General features: G+C 44.3%; 2 protein-coding genes across 2 annotated transcripts; one reads left to right on the top strand and one right to left on the bottom strand.

Annotated features, from left to right (window-relative positions):
- Positions 1-220: 220 nt before the first annotated feature.
- Positions 221-4,525, top strand: HOO65_050400 (Retrovirus-related Pol polyprotein from transposon TNT 1-94; the record flags this gene model as incomplete). The annotated part of the gene is made up of 1 exon (XM_071000881.1): positions 221-4,525. One exon carries the CDS (start codon positions 221-223, stop codon positions 4,523-4,525), a length of 4,305 nt encoding a protein of 1,434 aa, XP_070858459.1.
- Positions 4,526-12,732: 8,207 nt separating this feature from the next.
- Positions 12,733-14,081, bottom strand: HOO65_050401 (uncharacterized protein; the record flags this gene model as incomplete). Its single annotated transcript, XM_071003389.1, has 2 exons — positions 12,733-13,818; positions 13,884-14,081. 2 exons carry the CDS (start codon positions 14,079-14,081, stop codon positions 12,733-12,735), a joined length of 1,284 nt encoding a protein of 427 aa, XP_070858460.1.
- Positions 14,082-14,686: the final 605 nt, after the last annotated feature.

The raw sequence follows: 14,686 nt of genomic DNA on the forward strand, positions 1-14,686 counted from the left end.
TATTGAAAACATCGATATAAATCTATACGACCAGAGAACATTTGATACCACAACCGAAAACACATATCAATTCAATCCAATTCAAAAAAAAAAAAAAACTCCATCTATAATCAAACATCTGCATTTAAAGCGCGAACATTTCTTATTCTTATTTTCTTTTAATTTCAATTCTATCTTTGATTAATACCACTCATCAGATTCACTCAACCAAATAAACACCATGAGCACTAACGAGAAACCCGCTCCCCAGCCATCTGAAATGGACAACATTGCCAAAATCCTCGAGACGCTGGTCGCAAAACTCGCAAATGATGAACAAAAATCCATTTCGGAGAAGGCGATCAACCTATCCGGTAACCTTATCTTCCAGGATCTCCAGAAACTAGACAACATAAACTGGGAGAAGTGGTCACGGCAGACAATCAGAAACCTCCGAGGATACGATCTTCTTCACCTATTTGAGGGACTAGAAGAAACCGACTTCAAGGAGGCGATGCAGATTGAGAAGTCATCGCGACAACACTCCATGGACGAAGCAAATGCGATGGCAATAATACGAGCCGGCCTTACCGAGGATGACAAGAAACTCGTCTGCGACGCGGAAAACGCCAAAGAATGTTGGACCTTGCTCAAAGGAATATACAATCAAGGCAGCAACCACCGCAGCAACTGTATCTTCGCCGACCTTGATGATGACCTGGGCAGGGAGTGGAAGACTGGTGACAAAGCAACATTCAGATGGTACTATTTGAGAAAGAAAATCTCAAACTACCAAGGAATGGAGAGCCTCTCGACTGAACCGAAGTCGGACAATTTTTTGGCAAGACTAGTCATCAGGCAATGGGTGCTGCTGATGCCAAAGCACATCGCAAACGTGTTTAACAAACACGTCAACCAACCCTCGGGGTACTGGAAAGATGTGATGGAAAAGATCGACTGTGACTTGGAAAGCGTGTTAAAAGGCAATCCAAGTAACACGCCAAACGAATCAGCATCCAAGGCCCGACGGGACAGAAGACGAGAAGGACCAAAATGCGACTGGTGCAAAAAGTTTGGCCACACCGAAGATGAATGCCACACCAAGAAGAAGCAATCGGACAAGATTATTCGATCTAATGCATCCATTGTAGAAAAGACAGCAACAGGTACGAGAACCCCAAGCTACTGGATCGTAGACAGTGGCAGCACAGACAACCTCACAGGTGATCTAACAAAAATCCACAGACCCAAAAACATAGATCCGATTCCGGTCTATTGGGGTGGACTCCAACTGGAGACCAGAACGTTGGGTTATGCCAAGATCAATGTGGGAGGGTTCTCGGTAGTTACTGAAGTATACTTTGTCGATGGATTAAATCAAAATCTACTTTCCGTCAAAAGAATTTGCAAACAAGGAATCAAAGTCGTAGCAGAAGAAGAAGGTGCATACATCAGCAAAGGTTCACGACGGACCTACTTTGATGAAACTGGCAATCTTTATACATTGCCATACACCGGAATTGACAAACAGATGGAAGCCCACATGACGTACCAGGAGGCACATGAGAAATTCGGTCATGCAGGCGAACATAGAATGAGACAAATGAGAAACCAATCGGCGGACAAGAACTACATACAGATCGACCCGAAGCCACTGGGATATCAATGTCAATCATGCACCGAAGGGAAGATCACCAAAACAAATGGACACTCCCACACTCTCGCAGCCCAGGAACCTCTCGACTTAATCCACATGGACGTATCAGGCAACCATCCCATTGGACTAAACATGGCCAAATACTACATCATATTGGTAGACGATGCATCAAAATACAAGTGGGTCATCGCCATTCAGAACAGGAGAGAAATCGCAAACATCCTGAACGAGTGGAAGAGACAAATAGAACTCAAGATGGGTAAAACCATCAAAGCCTTCAGAACAGACAACGCCCCTGAACTCAAGAAATTGACTCTAGAGTGGAAGAGCAAGTTCGGATCTGAGGCACAGTTCACGATCCCAGGAACATCGAGCCAAAATGGAGTAGCTGAACGAGCAATCAGGACGATAAATGATTCAATCCGCACATTACTCGTAGACTCATCTATGCCCACAAGATTCTGGCCATATGCAGCTGTCCATGCAGCATATCTAGCAAATAGAGCAGACATCAAAGGCAAAAAGTCACCGTTCGAGATGTTCTACAGCATAGCCCCAAGCATAATGCACATCCACAGATGGGGCTGCAAAGTCATCTTTCACAAAGACCACAGCAAGAAAACCGAAGCTGGACAAGGGAACAAATTCAGATCCCGAGGCAAGGACGGAATATTGCTGTCAATTGATGAAAACGTTCTTGGAAGATACACAATCTGGGACATTGAAAAAGGGAAACCTGTCATTACTGAGTCACTAAAGTTTTTCCATGATACACCAGGGGGAACCCTACTTGAACCGACTGAAACGAGTAACCAACCACAGTTCCTGATAGAAGCTGATACTCAAATGGGGGAAAGAAACACACTCATTCCTGAACAACACATGGAAATCATGGACCAGGAAGAGGTTGTGAAGGAACAATGTCAAGTCGACACACCAGAGATACAGCAAGAAATTGTGGAAATTCGTGACGAAATCGAAACACCACATGAGAAAGACAACACTAGCGATGAACCTGATATGGAGACGGACATGAACACCGAAAGCCACGAGAGAATCGCACCAGCATCAGAACAGGGACAAGAACTTCAAACGACAATCAAGGAAACTCCTGAAACGGTTCAGAATAGGATAAACCAGACAATCCAGGATTTATACACCAGGGGAATGTTAAAAAGGCCCTACTTCCACATCCAAGAAGAAGACGACAACGAGTCAAACCCCATGACAAAGCGAATCCGAGCCATGATCGCAAGGATGGCCCAACGCGATCCAGAAAGCTACGAAGAGGCAATCAACCACCCAACAAATGCATCAGGATGGCGAAAAGCCATTAACATCGAAATAGAGACCCTGCAAGGGTTCAACACATGGACAGAAGTGCCAATCAAGAAAGGCATGAAACTAGTCAACACGAAGTTCATCTTCAAGACCAAGCCAAGCACTGATGGACAACCTGAGAAACTCAAAGCCAGGTTGGTAGCACAAGGGTTCAGACAGATACAAGGCATCGATTTCCATGAGACATATGCACCGACTCCTAAACCAGCGACAACTAGGATTTTCTTCGCCATTGTATGTGCGTTAGATCTGAAATGTCGAAAAGTGGATGCTACCAATGCATTCGCGCAAGCCAAAATAGAAGAAGTCGTGTATTTGATCCCACCCCCACCGCTGCAGAAGAAAGGGGTGGCATGGAAACTGAACAAAGCTCTGTATGGACTCAGACAAGCATCATATGCATGGCGCAACAAGATAGTAGCATGCCTATCTAGACTTGGACTAATCCCATGTGCAGAAGATGAATGCATAATGGTGGACCCAAATGGGGGAACCATGATCTTGATATACGTTGACGACATCGCGGTCGCAGGATCGAGTGAATCAAAGATAAATGACCTTATAGCAGGAATCGCTCGCACAATCGGAATCAAGGACATGGGGGAACTAAGGTCATTTCTAGGGATGGAGATCACCCGGAACAGGGAGAAAAGGAAGATGTGGCTAACTCAAACGAAATACATTGAGAAGATGGCCATAGAACTTGACATGGCAGCCAACCGATCAAGACCGATCGGTGCTCCGATCAGCTCGTGGGAAACATTAGAGCCTAAACGCCCTGAAGAAAAAGCGGCGGACAAGGGAGCTTACCAGTCCCTTATTGGCACACTCATGTACCCGAGTGTCATGACCAGGCCAGACATTTCGTTTGCTACATCTTACCTATCACAACACATTTCGGACCCTGCGGAAAGGCACCTGGACGCAGCAAAACGTGTGGCAAGATACCTCAGAGACACTGCCTCCCTAGGCATTGAATTTGACCCGTCACGTCTTGGGGGAATGGACGATTTTCTAGTCGGATACTCAGACGCCGACTATGCCAACTCCAAAGACAGGAAGTCAATATCTGGCATGATATTTTTGCTAGCAGGTGGACCGATCCAATGGAAATCACAGAAACAACGAAGTGTAGCAACATCTACCACGGAATCGGAATACGTTGGCTTCACCCCTTGCGCAAAGGAAGGAATCTGGATACGCAGACTGGTGAAATGGTGTCTGGAAACACTAAAATTCGAAAACAACTTAGAACAAGCCGCCCAAACCATTAAAATCAGAGAAGACACTCTAATATATGGCGACAACCAAGCGGCCCTAAAGATTGCGAAGAACTTAGGTGCGAGTTCCAGAACCAAGCACATCGACGTACAGTTTCACGCCATCAAGGACTGGATACGTGAAGGCAAAATAAAACTGGAATATGTTACAACCGACAAGATGCTAGCAGATGGACTCACGAAGCCTCTAAGCGTCCAAAAGTTCAACAATTTTCGGTCAGACATAAACATCCGTCCAATTTCCGACCAAGCTGAATATTCCGAATGACGCCGTATCTGGGGGAATGTTGTGGAGATTCCAGCTCCACTCGGAATAACGTCGGGTAAACATGTTATGTAGATACGTGGCGCACGATGTTGTGAAGAGATTTAGAACTTAGTCCTCAATCAATTCGAATGAAATAGACATATGTCACAACACCTTTTGTGATCCTGAATTCATGATAGGGGGTCAATCCTGTCACGTGTTCAGCCACAATAGGTTCGGATAAGTGGGGCACGTATGGGACGCCACTTAACATGTATACCGCGCCACGCAACACTAGCCTGTTACAACCTGTAATTTATGGCATCGCGATAATGTTTTCTAGACCTTCTACTAGGTTATTGGTAACTCTTTTATCAGACAACATAATGACCATATGTGAATCAACACTTGATGTCCAGCATGCTGTATCACCCACGCCACCCACTTTCTTTCCCTGTGGGGCCACCATCTGTAAATTTGTTTTAGAGCAGCTGTGAAATGCCCTCCTGCATAAAAGGGATCGTGAACCTATTAATGGCAGTTCAGGAAAAGTTGACCTGGTGTAGATGTAATCTTACTGGATCAGGCTCAGTAATCCTGGTGACCCTTACTTAGGCTGCTGACGGAAAGCTTATTTAAAGTTAATTGTTAGATTGTAAAGGAGTGATAGTCTAGGAAGTTTGACATGACTGAACGACTAACATGACGCAAGAGAAAGGGACTGCAAAATATGCACTGAGATCGCTGAGGATGCTAGAGCTTGTCAACCAACCCATAAAATGATCATGGAAGAATAGTGTGGCTAGACTAAAGAGATTTGCTTGGAGAGAATCCCTATCTTATTATTTTATCACTGAAGCTGAGACTAAAACGGGACTGATGAGAAAGTTGGACAAATTGCACAATATGCTCTTTGATACAGTGATATTGGTAAATTGGAACACTATTGTAAAGATTCAATTATTAACACACTTGGTGTGATGGGTCTTACTAAGTACAAGAGAATCTCAGTTGTGATCAAACACTGTTTATTTAATCAAAATGGTAAAGAAAATGAAGATAAACTGCAAACCTGGAAAGCATAATGCAGAGCCTACCTTATGGATGTCGAACACTAGATAACCTGTGCATGTGTAGGACAATGATGTAATCGGAGAGCTGGGCCTCATGGATGAGCCTAGGATGATCTGAAATTCTAGGCCTATTCAGCAGGGCACTGGGGTGCGTCGACGCAAAATGTCATAGCCTCTATCACTCGGTCGAGAGATAACTCAGAAAGGAAGCCAAAGTTCTTAGTCGCGTAGACCACTCATCAAACGCAGAGGCCTATACGTTGCAAGGACAACTCTGGTGTAAACCTTCATGTCTCCTCATTCTATGCAACTCCTGCTTTCCGCTCTAATTGACTCCTATCCCACTAACGTATGTGATAAGCGGGCGACGCACTTTTATCAACCCTCTAAATTGAATTCCCAATAGAAACACCATAATCTATCTGATCAAGTAAAGTCAATCACTATACTATTCTCTGTTGACCTCGAATGCCTCCTGACAGGTTCTTGCATTATATCGAGTCTTTCTGCAAATACTACACTGCCGAACCTTTGCTCCTTGTGACCTTCCGCGACCACCCATCGAGGATTCAACTGTTACCTGCACATCAATATCTGTCTGATCAATTGATTGTGATGCTCCCCCTATATTTCAAGGTCCTTCTTTCTATATCTTAGTCCTTTTCACCCTCTAGACCTCTAGGTCAAACACAGGCAAACAACGCACGGAATGCCGGAACTGTGACACTATAGGACATTATTCTAGCAAGTGGTCTGATCAGCGTGATGAGGCCAAGGTAAAGAGCAGGTCGAATAAGCACAGAGCCCACCAATAGAACTGCACAGCTACTTCGAGCAATTCCCCGAGACCGAAGAAAAAAGTCGGATTTACCCCAGGACTAGTCATCAAGTTTAAACGAACGCTCTATGGCCTAAAACAGATCCGACATGAGTGGCAGCATAGGGCGTGTCAAGCAACCCCTAACATGATTAGGAAGAATAGTGTGGCTGGACTAAAGGGATTTGCTTGAAGAGGATCGCTACCCGTCTTATTATTACATCACTGAAGCGCAGACTAAGACAAAACTGAAGACACGGTTGGACAAGCTACACAACATGTCCTTCGATGTAGTGATATTGGTAGATTGGAAGGCTATTGTAAAAATTCAACTATTGAAGCACTTGGTGTAATGAGCCTTACTAAGTACAAGAGAATCTCATTTGTGATCAGATACTATTTATTTTATCAAAATCGTAGACAAAACGACGAGAAATTGCGAACCTAGAAAACATGATGCGGAGCCCGCTTTATGGATTTCGAACGCTAGAAAACCTGACCATGTGTGGGACAACATGAAGGATGTAATCGGAGAGCTGGGCTTCATGGATGAGCCTAGGATGATCAAAATTTGCGGGACGGCTTGGGGCAATCGGGTGCGCTGTTACAATGGTGCATGTCCACAGCAATTTGATCACCGGTAACAGTCTCAAAACAAAAGCAGGATGCGTAAAAACGGCAACAGTCCGTATAGTCTCTGGCGACAAGGCTACCTTCGGTCTTGGCCATGTCAACAGAAGGCAGTGCAATAGCAGTGCCAGCAAGAGCGAGGAGGGAGGTGAAAGTCCAGGGTTGCATTTTGTTGGTTTGGTTATTGGTGGAAATAAATTGAGACTTGAGAAGACAAGAAGTTCAGAGAGAAGAATAAAGTGAAAATGAAGTTGCAAAGGACTGTAGGTAAAGGTAAGTGTGTGGAGTTGGAGAACTGATGTAGATGTGAAGAAGTAGTAAAAAGACTGAATATCATGGAGGAAGGAAAGGTCTTATATACATTCCTGAGTAGATTCTTGAGGAAAACTTGGTCGACTATGTAAAGCCATTAATACTTCTACATCACAAGAGCTCTGCTGAGCAATGGATCACAGAGCACATAGAGGCCTACGTGTAGGCTTTCGGAAATTTGCTTGTTACTAGCTTTTGGCTACGATACAGCACTTGTGAAAGTAATGGATTACGTACTAGTAGACATGTCTGTTCTTTACTCAAACTTCCGTTGTAAACCGAGCTCACTATCTATTTTCAGGATTAATAGCTACATTTTAGACAGTGGTCTACTCAAACTTCATACTATACATTTTGTCTCGTTTCTGGGCTTCCCTATTTGAATCAATAGTAACAGTTTTGTAATGCCTTTGTGTAGAGCCACTGACATAGCTAGGATCACCCCCATACTTCAGCCAAGCTAATATCATCTTATACTACTTGCAAATTAGAGTTCTAACAGTAGATATTAGGATGCCACACTGAATGCTCCCAGACTAGGAACAAAACGGACTAAGTGATTATTGATGTTGCTCTTTGTCTATCTAATCCTTGATTGAAGAGTAGATCTTCACTGATTTATGTATCCACCACTACAGAGTCTAGACTAGACACATGACCTTAGAAAAGGCCCTTTATGTCTAAGACTCAGCCTAACATTTGGCTAAACTTGGTCAGTGTTAGAAATTCCAGTAACAACGACTTAGGCTGCTAGCAAGTTCACATATACCAGGTATAAACTGAGCACAAGTCTCAGCATTAGATAGTAGGGGACAGTGATATATCCTGATTATCCAAGTTCCAATTTTACCACCATATCTATGATGGACAAAACATTACATATTGAACTGTCCTACGACATAACCAGCATGGTCATATCTATATTAGTTCATGTACTTTATAAGACTCACTCTTGGACTCAGGGCATCTGATGAGCCATAATTACTTCACATATGTATGCTTATCCTCTAAAATTATACTTTACATGTTGATCTAGAGTTAATGCTCTAGGCCATGTCAATTATAGCACCCACCTGTATGAGGGTGGTACCTTTCGGATACATTCATAAGCCTCCTACCCCAGAAACGCATCATAATTACTAACCAGTCCATCGATACCTACTCCAAGACCTTCTAGGTGCCTCAGCATTGTCCCCTCGACCTAGGCAGCCCCTATCTAAGCAGCAGGAGTAGCTTTTGCAATACACAATATGTGGAGATATCATTTAAACAATGTTCTATTTCTCCAACACTAAATAGGTCGCTCTGATAAAGCCCATGGTGATATTGATATCTACTGTGCACCCATCATCACCAGGGGCGACCCCCATTTCCTCTGTGCGCCCCCTCACTAGGTCTTTTCGGTTACCTAATCAATTTATTAGCTTACCTGAGCGAGGTTTTGACCCTATACCAGCGATGCAGATGCAGCAGATGGGGCAAGCAGATACACCACACCAAATACATCAGCGGGACATGGAGGTAGACAGTTTAGCAAACACTTTAAATTCTGTAAATTCAAGCAACAAAGAAGTTGGTATAGCAATCAATAAAAAGTTAGAGCCATAGAAATGCCTAACTTTCAAAACACCATACTTACTCAGCTGGCCACAAGTACGAAGTGTGAGCTGTCTAGATTTGAGAAAGTTGAGCCTATGAAAAGGAAAGCCTCAAAATGTAGCAAGCGTCATCAAGTTGGCCATACATTGACTCCGAAGATATCCCCTCTTAAACATTCAGAGCTATTAAATGTATAATTTTCACTGCACTGTCCGTCTCCATTTGTTGCTGCTGCTATATCATATCAGTCTGCTTGCTGGGGCCCACAGCAAAATCTTGATCAAGTAACCCAACAAACCTAGTGAGGGGGCGCATGTACAGGTCGGCGTAACCAAGCTAAAGGTTCCGCACGATTGTGGTTCGCCCTTCTACCACATCATAACCTTAAGGGAAATCCTGTCAGTCGTCTAGTGTGACATGGGGTATATGTAGCCTTAAAGGGAATATATGAGCTCGGTTAATACGGTGGGTTTGAATTAGTAATCCTTGAGCCATCTTTTCAACACATCACGTAATTTACTACTGAACCGGACGGTCCCCACTACCGATGACATTCATTCATCCGTGACGATATAATAACAAATATATTTACAAATATGATAACTACAGGTAGGTTTGCTAGATTATTCTTCATTTTCTAAACAGGGTCTTGCTTTATGACCTGACATTCCACAATTGCTACAGTGCTGAATGCTGGCAGTACCTCGCTTCGACTAACCACCATTCTGTTGCATTCTTTGAGCCACCATCTGATCAACATCCTTTTGAGCTAGAATCTTTCGGGCATCCCCTACACTACGTTATCTTTCCCGTTTTATATGTATTTCTTTTTTTGGCTCTCCAGCGTTTGCTGAGTGTCTCATTTGCTACTTGTAGTGACTTGTTCTCCTCCCGTAAAAGCACCACCTTGTGCATTAGTGCCAGTGTCCCCTTGTGAAAGGTGGATGATAGCATCATAAATTAGAGTCGGAGGGTTCCCTTTATAATGGGAAACTCGATTCTTGACACAGGCAGACTGTTAGAGGGCTTGTGTCAGGTTGTATAGAGCCAAAGAGACGACCTAAGTGTCCGTCCCCTTAGGAAGAGGGCCAGGCAGTTTTGGAATCTGTAACTTGACACCTAGCTCTAATAAGACTGCCTAAGGATCACCAGAAACCAGTCTTACATGTGATTAAAACGGGTCTCTACCCTGTGCCTATTGTCGTGAGTGTTGTATGTAGCCTCCTTCCCCCCGTCTGCCTCCTATGGTGCCTTCTTTTGTGATGTGGCCAGTGTTGTTGGCCATGTTTTCGTCTTTTATTTGCCTTGGATTTTCTCCATATTCTGCTGATCCATTGCCACAAGGCTATTACCATACTCCCATTGACTGAGTTGGTGCCGTGCTGAGGCAGTTGTATGGTGGGAGCCTTGGTCTGGAATCGGCTGTATGACAGGGAATGGTTATGGGATGGTTGTTTGGTTTTCGTGGACAGACTCAGACTTTAATCGCGCATTCTGATATATTGTTCACTTTGTTCCTGTTTTAAGTGACTTATATATCTCAGGAATTGATGCTGGGTAGCTAATCCTGTGCCTTGTAGCTCACCTTTCAAGGTATGCAGATTGAGAATTACCTCCGAGTACTATCTTTAGGATTTTCGTATTATCTCGCTTTAGTTTTAAGCAGTGCTTGTGTTACTTCATTCTAGTTACATGAGCAACTAACTAGCAAAGACTGACACACAAAAGAGCAAAAGGTCAACGAGTCAAAGCTCGGTAGAGCCGGGCGCTAGGCCTCTTTCTATTGCATAGTGCACTTCGGCCTCAGCACAATTGTTCCACCCTCTCAAGTCTCAGGTTTACTGTTTTTCTGACTGGCGTCTTTTTCGTGATCCTCTCTACATAGAGCACCTGAACCACGATTACTGAACACAAAACCGGTATTTTTACGACTAATAAGAGACAAGGGTTGTTCTATGGTCAGTGGCGAAACCGAACATAGGATATGACATCTATTAGATTTACGCTCTTTTCCTTTACTGTATTTCAGTATGGAGGTTTGTCTAGCTCCTTAAGAAAAAAAAGGGAATGGAAAGCAAACAACCCATCCATTTACATGTAATTAATCCAACATAGGCATTCTACAGTGCCACCTCTACTCAATCTTTTTGAATTAGACGGCAAATGTTTTCTTTTGAATCCAATTTTCGGTACGATCGGGTTGGTTTCTTGACATTATGTACTCAACATTTCATTTACTCCCTAGGAGCTGCATGTCATTCTTGTACTCCCCTACGATACGAAGCAAGTGGTTAATGTTGTGGTGATTAGTAGACCGCGATTAAGAGTATTGCACCGTAGATAGCCGCAGCAAAGGAGGTAGTGGCGAGTTGAACAGCGAGACATTCTCTTGTAAGTGCTAGAAGAGCAAGAAACGTAGGGACGCAGTAAAATGTTGCAAGTAAATAAATTTATAACCAGTTGAGGAAAATTGGTAGTTTAGTAGAATGAACTTTAGGGACACAAGATACGGAGCCGGTAACTTGGAACAGGTAGGAGAAGATGCGGAAAACAACGCTTACCGTAGGAATGGTACCAGAAACACCTATACCTGCTATATCGGCAGCATCATAGGCTGCCAGCTATTGACTCAGTATGTAGAAATTGCTTTCTTTCTGTTAGAAAATATGGCCCAGTAACGAAAACGAGACAGAAAAGGACTCCCAACTGTATGAACAACAGCATGGTTCATTCAATCGTCACTTACACCCTCCAGCCAATAAGCCAGCCTAGTTCTTCGGATTGTGGATAGTACCCTACCCCTGCGAGTTAGGGCTTAGCCCACTATTGAAGTAAGGTATATCCTACCCACCAACCGCTGAGGTTTGATAACACAGAGAGCCATAGCTATGACTTCAACAAGTCTTGAGCGCGCTGTTATAGGCAATTTTTAGCCCCAGGGCTGCTTACTCGTTTGAGTTTCCATTATTTCCTAGTGCGACTTTTACATCCTTGATTTTGCTGTCTCTAGTTGCTTCCTCTATTCTGAGTTTCTTTTGTATGGTAGCTTGGAAAGTAGCCGACTTTTTTGGCTCAAAGCTTGCGGCTGAAGCTTAGTATGTTGAGCTGAGGGCGAATCTAGTCCATTAACATGAGCATCGTGACTTTCCGACTTTTTGAAGAATTCATACTGTAGGTTATGTTCAGTAATATGGCAAACTATCGGCAATGGAAAAGAAAAAAAGGAAAGGAAAGAAAAGGGCTTCGCTTGAGATAGTCAACTTTTGCTAGAAAAAAGAGAAAAAGAAAATAATAAATGGTCAAGCCAGAAAGTCTCTCAACGATTCGTAGGAGGCACAACAGCAGAGCATTCTTCGCCTCTAAGTAACCCGCCCAGTCAAAACGTTCTAACGAATCCTATCGATTTATTGTCGCCATTTGACAGAAAAGCGGCAAAATAGTTACATGTGCGGGTATAAACGTGCGTCTTTTAGTGTTGCTTGAAGGGTGGGGGAGAGGAGACCTAAACAAACTTAAGCTTGACTTGCATTACCAATGCACCACTGCCACTACTCCAAAATCCTTGCGTGCACCTCATAGAGAACATTCTAGTAGGCATTCACATATTCACATTCAGGGCTACTATTCTGATAATATTCCGATCAATAGATGTGGAATTTATTGAAGTTGTATATATGTACGTCCCCATGCCATGTGACAGCCAGAATTGTACCATGATGTTCTAGATACTAGCGCACCCACAATTACAACCTGGCATGGAATTAACCTATCTGTCAAAGCCATGTTGTCTGTCTGATTTACCGGAGGCCGTAGACAACACCAAGCTGGTCAATTTCGTCGCCAACCTGGCCAACAAATCCAACGATCTGGAAGCCGTTGGGGGCGCTGTACTTCTGGCAGGACGTCGAGGTTCTACCCACCTCCACCCATTTCTCGCCGGTAGTGGTTGCCTTGACATAAACGATGCGGTTGTTGCTCTCTCCCGTGGCCTGGCAAATATCGATAGTAGTCCAGTATTCATCAGCTGCCAGGGTGATTTCCTTGATGTCACCGCCGCCGCCACCGTGCTCAAATGAAGTGCCATCATCGAGGGTCACAGACACCTTATCGACACGTTCGTTGCCAGAGAAGGCAATTTTAGAAGCCTTGGGACGGGTTGACTTGGTAGCAATTTCAGGAGCATCGTTGAACCAAGACTGACCCAAGGAAGTACCAAAGATGTCAGACTGGCGCAGAGTCTCGCTCTGCGTCCAAGTCAGACTAACTTGGACGGGGTCGCGGTCAGTCAGAACGCTGCCAGTTCCGGCAAAGGTCTTGCCAACATACTCAAAAGCATTGGCATCGAGAGTAAGCACCGAAGAACCGCGCGAGAAGACCTTGTCTCCCAACTCGCACTTCAGGGTACCAGAAGGGTTCTCGCAAGTGACATCAGCAGAAGCATCATCCTTGCGCACCAGGCTGAGCCAAGCATCCGACATGCCGTTGTCGTCGTTCAAGATGCGAATGTTATCACCGGTACGGCTGAAGAGGGAGTTGGTGTCGCCAAAGACCATAACAGCGTTGCCGCCAGACCAGGTCTTGATGTACTCGGACAGCTGAACGATGTTGTCAGAACGTGCAGCAGTGTCATCGGCTTGCATGCCACCGTCGGTTTGAAGGTTGTACATGTCGATGTAAACACCGTCAGCAAGACGAGTACGCATGAAGGTAAAACCCTTGGGCGTATCGCAGTCGCCACCCTCCGCATTGGAGCACTTGTTCCACTTGACACGACGGAAATCAGTGAAAGGCAAGCTGGACATAGTGTTGAGACCATCGCTGGAAGCGGTAGTGCGGTGGGCATGGTCGTCAGTCTGATAAATAGAGTCATGGTGGGTCAAGTCCTAGTGAGTCTGAGTTAGTGCTTGCTATTTGGGAAGTCCGTATCGTGTGGCGCTGAGAAACTTACCGACTGAATGTTGACAACGTCATATTTGTTTTCAGAAATGCGGGTGCCAATGGTCTGAGCATTGATAGTCTTGTCACCCGTAACACCGTTGCCGTCACCGCCAACGTTGACAGTGAGAACCTTCAGGGTTCCCGATGCAGCGCTGACCATGGCAGGCGCGCTGATGGCAGCAAGAGTAGCGATGGCGTTGTACTTCATAGTTGCGGTTGAAGTATAAAGTTGGTTAAATACAAAGTTGAAGTATGTATAGATGAAGAAAAGTCGGGGGGGGGGGGGGGGGGGGAATAGGTATCACCTGATAACCAGTATCAGGCAGGTATGCGGCAGGTATGTACAAACCCGGGTGGAGGGGAGGCTTAGAGATGAGAAAGGAAAAGGTGACTGAATAGTCAGAAAAGAATGATATCTGTATGCAAGAAGGGGAAAGATGATAAAAGATGAAGATGAGAAAATGAATGTACTCTGTCAAAGAATGTGAATGAAAATGAGAATGAGAATGAGAAGATGAAGATGAGTATGGAGAGGGAAGTCTGATTGTTGCTCTAAAGACGGGAAACTGGCTGCCTTTTAATGTTTTTGAATACTCGATCAGCTTTGACAAAGCGATATAGTCGTATCGGACTTATCTCTGCTAGCAACCCAGGGCTCCGCTATGATGCCCCCCCTATATCAACATGAGATGTTTTTCCCCTTAACTACCAAAGCTTAAAACTCATGTACATTTCAATACAGTGCCTTCCTTTGGTAGAGATCATATCGTATTAAAGGTTGACAAAAGTCCATTCAGCCAAGAGTCCGATCTT

This window comes from Ceratocystis lukuohia, assembly GCF_044167205.1.
Source record: "Ceratocystis lukuohia strain C4212 chromosome Unknown Supercontig5_pilon, whole genome shotgun sequence".
In the NCBI taxonomy this organism is placed as follows: Eukaryota; Fungi; Ascomycota; class Sordariomycetes; order Microascales; family Ceratocystidaceae; genus Ceratocystis; species Ceratocystis lukuohia.